The sequence below is a fragment of the Phaseolus vulgaris genome, chromosome 8, assembly GCF_051622355.1.
Source record: "Phaseolus vulgaris cultivar YP4 chromosome 8, ASM5162235v1, whole genome shotgun sequence".
Lineage (NCBI taxonomy): Eukaryota > Viridiplantae > Streptophyta > Magnoliopsida > Fabales > Fabaceae > Phaseolus > Phaseolus vulgaris.
Genome location: NC_143505.1, coordinates 8471827 through 8481785, shown reverse-complemented (window position 1 = coordinate 8481785; position 9959 = coordinate 8471827). Strand labels below are relative to the sequence as shown.

General features: G+C 37.6%; 1 protein-coding gene across 1 annotated transcript; it reads right to left on the bottom strand.

Moving 5' to 3' along the window:
* Positions 1-5884: 5884 nt before the first annotated feature.
* On the bottom strand, positions 5885-9959 carry LOC137826018 (putative serine/threonine-protein kinase WNK5). Its single transcript, XM_068631857.2, has 7 exons — positions 8997-9959; positions 8246-8511; positions 7909-8132; positions 7644-7801; positions 7234-7555; positions 6627-6980; positions 5885-6517 (listed from the first exon to the last, which is right to left on the bottom strand). Exons 1-7 carry the CDS (start codon positions 9111-9113, stop codon positions 6096-6098), a joined length of 1863 nt encoding a protein of 620 aa, XP_068487958.1. The 5' UTR covers positions 9114-9959; the 3' UTR covers positions 5885-6095.

Genomic DNA, 9959 nt, shown 5'->3' with positions numbered 1-9959 from the left:
GAAAAAGAAGTGGCGCAACCAACTCCTTCGGATTCTTTAAGAGAAGAAGCGGGAAGAGATTCATTAATGAATAACTATCTCTACCTTCATCCCAGCGAAAATCTAGCGGCTTCGCTCGTCTCACCAGTATTGGACTCAACAAACTATCACTCCTGGAGTAGGTCCGTCATCACCACCTTAATCGCGAAAAACAAAGTGGAGTTCGTCATGGGTACACATCCTTGCCCATCGAAGGACGATCGTACTTTCTCAGCTTGGATAAGGGGGAACAACATGGTAGCGTCATGGTTAGTCCATTTTGTTTCCCTTCCTATTAGACAAAGTATAATTTGGATGGATAAGGCTGTGGATGTTTGGAATGATTTTGAAAACGAGATTTTCCCAAGGGGACCTTTCTAAAATATCTCATTTACAAATGGAAGTTTTTTCTTTAAATCAGGGTGAATTGTCTGTCACAGATTATTTTACAAAACTTAGGATTATCTGGGATGAGTTAGATAATTTTAGACCAAATACCATCTGTGATTGTTCTTGCTCTGCATCTTTGACCATTAGTAAAAGAAGAACTGAGGATCAAGCTATGCAGTTTTTACGTGGGTTAAATGACCATTTTCATAATATTCGTTCACATGTTCTCCTTATGGAACCTATACCACCTATATCTAAGATTTTTTTTCTTGTTGTTCAACAAGAACGCCAAATGGCTAATAATGTTTTGGTTACCAATATTAACAATGCCAGCACTAATCGTAATATCTCTACAAGTTGTTCTTTTTGTGGAAAAATTGGTCACACAGAGAATGTATGTTTCAAGAAAGTTGGTTTTCCTAATCAAGACAACAAGAATTTCAGAACCAACAGTCACATAAAAGTGTGCACCCATTGCGGTAAAACTGGTCATACCACTGACACATGCTATAGAAAACATGGTTTTCCTCCTGGTTTCAATTTCACTCATACTAAGACTAACCAAGTTCATAATGTTGTTCTATCTAATGAAGTTTTTTCTGAGCATTGCAATCAAGAACAAGAACAAAGAGACATTCGTCTGATAGCACAACAATACCAAGTTTTGTCTACCCTGTTCAAACAACAGACTGGCAGCCATACTACCATCCCACAACAAGCACAAGTGAACCAGGTGGGTTCTTTCACGGTTGATCCTGCTCACAATGGTGCGACACTGTCTCCAGCAGGTAATATTTCTGTCTTCAACACTATTAAACCTACTAGATGCCTCTGGATCTTAGACTCAGGGGCTACTGACCATGTATGCACATCTTTGTCTGATTTCACATCATATAAAAACATTCCACCTGTTCTTATTAGTTTACCTAATGGGCATCGTGTTTTCACTAAGTTTTTTGGGGATGTCATTTTTAATAAGAAATTCTTTCTCACTGATGTATTGTATGTGCCAGAGTTCACTTTCAATCTTGTCTCTGCTTCTAAATTATCTACTAATTTGAAGTGTCACTTAATTTTTTCATCCACTAACTGTGTCATACAGGACAATCAAACCAAAGAGAGGATTGGTATAGTTAAAGCCAAGGATGACTTATATGTTTTTCAATCTTCTGCTTTTCAAAATACTGCTGCAAACAATGTTATTCCTTCTTTTCACTATACTGTTAAGGATATTAATCTGTGACATTATAGATTGGGGCATCCTTCTGATGAAAGATTGCGTGTTTTGAGATCTCTTTATCCTTTCATTTATGATAAACGTATGCCTGTATGTGATACTTGCCATCGGGCAAAGCATAAGAAACTTCCTTTTGCTTTAAGTAAGTATTGTACTGCTAGCATTTTTTATATTTTACATATGGATATTTTGGGTCCCTGCTCCGTTGCTTCTATGCATGGTTTTCGATATTTTTTAACCATTGTGGATGATTTTTCCTGATATACTTGGATTATTCCTATGCATACAAAATCTTAAGTTCGCAATCACATTGCTAACTTCACATCTTATATTGAAAATCATTTCAAAACTACTGTTAAGACTATTAGAACAGATAATGGTGCTGAATTTTCTATGACAAAATTTTTTTCTTCAAAAGGCATTGTTCATAAAAAAACTTGCATTGAAACACCGAAGCAAAATGGTATTGTTGAACGAAAACACCAACATATTCTCAATGTAACTCGTGCTTTACTTTTTCAAGCCAATTTACCTCCTATTTTTTGGCATTTTGCTGCTTTACATGTTGTTCTTCTAATTAACTGCATTCCCACTCCCTTTTTAAATAACAGATCTCCATATGAAAATTTTTATGGCAGTTTATATGATCTTTCTATTTTACGTGTTTTTGGCTGCCATTGTTATTCTAGCACTATCACTTCTCACAAAAAGAAACTTGATGAACGCTCTGTTTTTGGTATTTTTCTTGGTTTTCAACCTAATACTAAAGGTTACATTTTTCTCAATCTTAAAAATCATAAAATAGAGGTCTCAAGACACACTGTCTTTTATGAAACTCACTTTCCTTATAAATTGAAAGATGAAGTTAGCAAGAACCCCAACAATTTATCTTTATCCATCCCTTCTTCTTATGCTTCCACTTATGATTTTCCCTATGACAATTACACTGTTGAACCGATATCTGTAACTGCTGAACCTATATTTGTCACTGCTGAACCGGTATATGTCACTGCTGAATCGGTCTCTGTCAATACTGAACCAATATCTGTGGCACCTATGGATCAACTCATCCCCAATTCACCTCGACATTCCACTCGTCCAAGACGCACCCCTGCCTATCTTGATGAATTTCACATTGATCTACCATCTACACAGAGTGTAAGTACAAGATATCCTATCTCTAATTTTTTGTCTTATAATGCTTTGTCTTCTAATTTTAAACATGTGCTTTCCTCCTTTACATCACACACTAAGCCTAAAAGCTATGAAGAAGCTTCACAAGATCCATGCTGGAAACAAGCTATGGAAGCCGAACTTGAAGCTCTCTCCACAAATAATACATGGCAACTTGTTTCCCTTCCACCGGGTAAGAAACCCATTGGCTGTCGTTGGGTTTACAAAATCAAACACAACAGCGATGGCACCATTGACCGCTACAAAGCACGCCTGGTTGCCAAGGGCTACACACAACTGGAAGGACTTGAATTCTTGGATACTTTCGCCCCTGTGGCCAAATTGACAAAACTTCGCCTTCTCCTTGCTCTTGCTCTTGCTGCCACCAACAACTGGACAATAGAACAGTTGGACGTCAACAATGCCTTTCTCCATGGAGACCTCCATGAAGAATTCTACATGAAGCCTCCCCTTGGCTTTATTCTTCCCAACAAGAACATTGTTTGCAAACTGCAACGTTCCTTATACGGTCTGAAACAAGCTGGGAGACAATGGTATGCAAAACTCTCACACTTCTTGCTTTCTAATGGTTACATTTTTTCCTCTACTGACCACTCTTTATTTATTAAAACACATCACCATAACATCACTGTTATTCTTGTGTATGTGGATGATTTTGTCTTGACTGGAAACAACACTGAGGAGATTGCCCACATCACCACACTGCTGCATCACCATTTCAAGATAAAAAATATGGTTGACCTCATGTTTTTTCTTGGTCTTGAAGTTGCTCGCAACAGTAATGGCATCCACCTCTCCCAAAGGATACACTCTTGACCTTCTACATGAAACATGAATGCTGGATTGTGCTCCTGTTTCTACACCAATGGTTCACTCCTTACGCCTCTCCAGTGAACAAGGATTGTTGTTGAATAAAGAAGACTCCTCTTCCTACCGGCGCCTAATTGGAAGACTCATCTATCTTACCAATACAAGACCCGATATTTCCTTCAGTGTCAACAAGCTGAGTCAGTTTGTTTCTGCCCCTACCTCTACTCATCAACAAGCAGCATTTAGAATCCTAAGATATCTCAAGAATGCTCCTGGCCATGGCACCTTTTTTCCTCACCAGAACTCTATCCAGTTAAAAGCGTACAGTGACTCTGATTGAGCCACCTGCCCTGAGACAAGAAAAATTTGTTACTAGTTTCTCCATATATCTAGGGGAATCTCTTATCTCCTGGAAATCAAAGAAACAACAAACCATTTCCAAGAGTTCCTTTGAGGCTGAGTACAAAGCCATGGCTGCCACAACCTGTGAACTCCAATGGCTCACCTATCCGCTACAAGATCTTAGTGTCTCTTACACACAACCGGCAACCATGTACTGTGATAATCAATCTGCCATCCAGATTGCATCCAATCAGGTTTTCCACGAACGCACCAAACACATCGAAATCGATTGCCATATTGTTCGGGAAAAGATTACTGTTGGACTCCTAAAGCTGCTTCCAATCTCATTTTCCATGCAGAATGCTGATATCTTCACAAAGTTATTACCTCCATCCACTTTTCAGCTTCTGCATTCCAAGCTGGGAATGAAAAACATCTATTCTCAGCTTGAGGGGGGTGATAAAATTATTCTGGGCCCAAAGCTTTTTCTTTTTGGCACTGAAAGTTTGTTGCATGGGCCCACTATTTTTGGCCCAATACTTTTTTATTTTTATACTTATGTAAAAGCAATTTTAACATTTTAATTGAAAATACATCAGCAGTTTCTTTACTCTTCTCTCTTTCATATTTTCTCCATCTTCTTCGTTTCTCACCACATAGCTGTTCTTGAGGGTTCCATTTTATTTTGTTCTTTCTATACGGTTTATTCCCACGCACACTCTTGCTCGTTTTTCTCTTCATTGCAATTTTTGTATAATTTTATATATATATATATATATATATATATAATTTTATCACAAAGTATAGCTCTTTTCTTAAAATATTATAAACTTCATTATGAATGCACTTTTATTTTCAAATATACTAAAAAATATATATATTATTAAAACGGATGTTTTTCCTTTTCACGACTTAAAAATACTGATAGTCTTCAGTAACTTCTCCCCTGCATACGTAATGTATTTGATTTTGTTTAATTACTTTTTAATTGCTTTATTATAATTAGTTCATTTTTTTTGTTTGAATTTAGTCTCTAACTTCATAAAGTATTACAAAAGTTTTCTCTTTACTTAGTAAAATTAAAATGTTAATATCCTATTCAAGTAATTGAGGGTTTACAATGAATTTATGAAAGGTTTAAAAAATTAGATGAAACTGAAAAGATTCGATAAGATGCACCCTCAAAATTAGATATGAGATTTTAAAATTAAATTTGTTAAAAATATAATTAACATACTTTTGGGGAGACAAAAATCACAGTATCATCCAAAATTTTAAGAAAATCTAGTATCATTATTCTGACCTCAAACTTGAAGCTTTTGAAATCTCGTCTCTTTAACTATAATAATTACAGTAACATTAACAATAAATATTCACGATTTTCTACAACATAAAAAAAAATCTAACAAATCTAAAACAATATCCATAATTTAAGAGGGTCCGCACGATCAGTATGGACCAGGTCTGCACGATCAAGATCATATTTTGGTACTTGGTCATTGTGTCAACCGACATTACAAACACCATTACGTTTAAACAAGATTAGTGAAGTTAATTTAGCAATCAAGAAGTAGGTAATATATTTTTAAACATGATCCAACATCATAATTTGATCCAAGAAAATGTCCATAATAGCTATATAAATAGACATAAAATCCAAGAATCAAGTATATCATTCTACAGTACTCAAAATATCATACCGAGTGCCAAATACAAAATTTCACTTGAGTGTCTGAAGTATTTTTTGGGTTTAGAGTTTAGGGTTTTTGTAGAGACCAAGAAAAACTAGAAAGAGATGAGAAGAGTAAGAAGTTTGCTAAAAAATAAATAAAATTTCAAACTGACCGAGAAGAGCAACTCAAATCGTTCTATTGTTTGCAAACCGTTGTAGAAAAAAAACCTTTCATATCATTAACATTATAAATCAAAAGTACTTTGTTCAAACTTGGTAGCAGACAGAGTTGAAGATTAAGAACATTCAGAACATCGTTAAAAACTAGTCACATGGTCTTTTCAAACACAGATTCATTAACTATAAACATATTTGATCATTTTCACACATCAACAACCCAAAGAAGAAGAAGAGCTTGTTAACTCTGAATCTCTACACACGAGGAAAACACACACCACCTCTTAGTGGATGCCGAAATCCGATGTTCTCAACGGTACCAACGGTGTTCAAGAAGCGTCTGTTGTACTTGTAAATCTCCTCCAACATCATCGACCTTTGGAGCTGCTGGCTCCGCCGCTCGTGCGGGCACGAGCGGATCCGAGTCAGCCTCGGGCACCCGTGACCCGACCCAAGCCTGCACCCGCACGAACACTCCATCCGTGGTGGGTTCAAAACCGGGTTCGCGGGTTCGCCTTCTTCGCCGCCGCCACGGTACGACAGTGTGGTCCACTTGTGGCGTTCGGTTCCGTCGTGCTCGTCTTCGTGGCCCGGGTCGCAGAATTGGAAGGTTGAATACTTAAAGGAGTTCATTGAGGCTTGAGAGCTTGCGTCGTCGTTGTTCATGAACATGTCATCTGCGACGAGTTCATGTTCCAAGTTAATTATGATTCTTACAAGTAGCAAATTTTTGTATGGTTAAGATTACGTACAAAATATATAGTCTAAGGGAAAAGGAGTAGGTACCTTGAGGCCCTTCTAGAGCAAAAGGGTAATGGTTGCCACAAACATGGGTTTTGAAGGAGTTGGAAGCAGTGTGTCCAGAACCACGAGGAGATGATGGAGAAGATGATAAGAAGAAGGGGTGGTGGTTATTGACATCTTCATCTTCTTCGTAGTTAAAGCTGTGCTGTCGTTGGTGGTGACACTTAACCCTGTCCCTCCAAGTTGGAACTAAAGCTGATACCTCATAATCAATCATTGCAGCAATCTCCAATGGTTCCAAGTGGCTAATCTCAAGTTCTTGCACCATCTCCATCGCCACCTGAATAGCCGTGTCTTTTAATGTATCAAATGGGAAGAACACATGTCTCGTGTGCCCTGTTAGGAAACAAAATCTTTAGTAAGAGACTTTAAATGTTGTCAGGATTGAGAAATTTATACACAGTCTTGGCCAGTTTCTGTATTGCATAATCTAGTTTTTGTTAATGCTTTTATCATGTACCGTATAAAATTAAGTGAGGCCATGTTTATTTATTACATGATTTCATACTATCATCGATTTTTATAACATGATTATGTGTTACGTGCTGATTGACCGGGACTATCTAAATCGGGATGAAAGTGTGCATGCCTGTTATGTCAGATATCTTCACTTTGAGGAAAACAGTGTTGTCCTCTTCGTTTATTGAACCAGTAATTGTCATTTCTGCAGACTTTGTTTGATCACGATGAAGGTCAATGGGAAGAGGTGGGATGGAATTAAGCTTTAGAGTGTGATTTGGAAGTAATGGTATGTTTGGTGGCAATGGTATTTCAAGTTGGTCCACCGCTAAAAAAGGGTCCAGCAAGAGCTCCTTTGCTGATGGTCTATCCGAGACATTTGACAAACATTTTCCCACAAACTTCTGGGCTTCCAAATCTGGGATTCTGTAAAACGCATTAGGTAGCTTCCCCTGGTACATCAAATTATCCAAAGTATAAGAAACTGATGAATCATGTTAAATGAAGGGAAAATTGGAACAAGTGTTCAATTAAGCTTACCGAAGTAACCTTCTTGTATATTTGAGCTGGGTTGGCGCATTCACTGTATGGGAACTCAAAAGTAAGCAACTCTATCATGCACATACCAAAGGAATATATGTCTACCAGCTCGTTGTATTTCTCTTCATACAGTTCTGGTGCCATGAATTCTGGTGTGCCTGATGGTTCACATAAAACATAAAATTTCAGTTTATAACAAGGTCTAGAGAGATTAATTACTAATCATGTACAATTTGAAGAGCTAAATTAGAGAAAGAGGCGTTACCTATGACACTGTGGGCATGTTGGGAGCTACGAAGTATAGCTGCTAGGCCTAAGTCACCAATCTTGACCCTCCCCTGATGGCCATTGACAAAGATGTTGTCACACTTGAGATCTCTATGGATTACTGGAGGATTATGGCTGTGTAAATACTCCAAACCACCAAGAATCTGGCGAGCCCAAATCTTAACTGCTCGGATATCTACTCGCTTATACTTCTGCCTGTACCTATAAACATAAAATATAGTATGTTAACACAAATATATTATAACCTATGAAATATAGATGGTTAATTTAATCTGCATCGAATGGTATACAAGGTTCAGGGATTGATTGATTACTCTCTAAGTGTACCGGAGGTGAACAATTCAGTGACGAAGTTGAAGGTTCTGTTGTTGACATCGATCCAGGAACCATAGAAGATCATCATAGAATCATGGTTGAGGTGCTTCAGGAGATGAACCTCTGAATAAAGGCGCTGAAGTTGTTCTGGTGAGTGAAAGACATCACCTAGCTTGACTTGGTTCCAAGCCACTTCAATCCCTAGTAACTCATCAAATGCCCTGTACACAGTCTTCATTGCTCCTTTGCCAAGAACATCCCTGAACTACAAGCACCAACAATCACCATAATACATGTGAATTAGTCAATTAGATTAATCAACATGAAACAGATTACATCAATACTAAGCATAAACCACTCATTTTTCATCCTTATATAGTCATTCTAGAATCCATCAGAGCCTGGAACCATCCACTTTTTTAACATGCAAGTCAAGTCCTCTTATTCCCAAGCCTTTCAATGAATTATCAATTGTCCCATTTAAAATAAAACTAACTTCCAGAAAAACCAACTATAGTTCTGTCATTGAATTGCTCCCTGGAACGAAGTATAACAATCATGTGAATTCTCATGCAGCTTAGAAATCAGTTTAATTCTCAATTCAAATTGAACATCCATTAAGCCTTAATTGAGCCAGAAATAGGAACTAATTCATTACCAATTCATATTTGCCAACAACTTTTATAAGCCTATTCTACATGGCACATCAATAAGTAAGATGAGAAATGAGAATCAAAGAAAATCACTTACACGGCCATATCGACCGGATGGATCAGTTTCAACATATCCAAGCTTAGACTTAACTCCACCACTCGTGCAGAATCTTCCCTTGTACATGTCTATATTGACTCTATCAGGCAATTCCATCTCAACAACTTCTCTGGCTTATTGAAGCCGTGCTGTGCTCACTACGTAAAGACACGAGTACTAATAATATAGCAACAAAACAACATAGTTATATATAATCTGAAGCTGACTTTAAGAAGCATTTGAAAGAGCGTGTTAGATAATACAAAGCTTCCACTCATGGCTCTCGTAGGAGACTCCAAATTATAGCCACAAGTGCCTTTGAGTAGTCACAACTAGCATTAACCATGCATGCTATTTCAACAGCACCACGTGAAAACCCATATATGGGCATGCTAAGTATTGGTTGAACAGTGTGAAGAGGGAGAAAGCACAGAGACAGAGAGACAGGGAGAGATGACAGTCTTTAAGATTATTTTGGAAATAAGAGGACAAAGAAACCGTTGTGTGTAGATCAGACACTAATAATGAGTTAATAATGTGGCATGAGTAGCAACCCGGAATGAGACCACACTAGAGAGTATGGATTCTGAGCCAAAGGGTGTTGATTAACTCATAGCTGGTGCCTTGGTGTTGAAGATAGGAAGAACAAAGGGTGTTTGAAGAGTAGGTTGGAAAATGAAAAGACCAAATAAGAGGAAACATGGGTGCTAAATTTGGTAAATACATTGGCATGGTTTGATAGAAACATTTGTGGATAGGAGTGATAGAGTGGAAAAAATCGGATTAGAGAGAAGGTGATTATACAAGTGATGAAGATTTGTGATAATGGTGGGGAAAGGAACAGAAAACAAAGTCCCAGATTCGGATATGCGCATCACAGACTTTGCGGGAGATTGTAGTTGGTGTTTCTGTAGACTACAGACTACAGTGGGAAATTTTGTGGTAACTCTTTCCTTGTCGCAT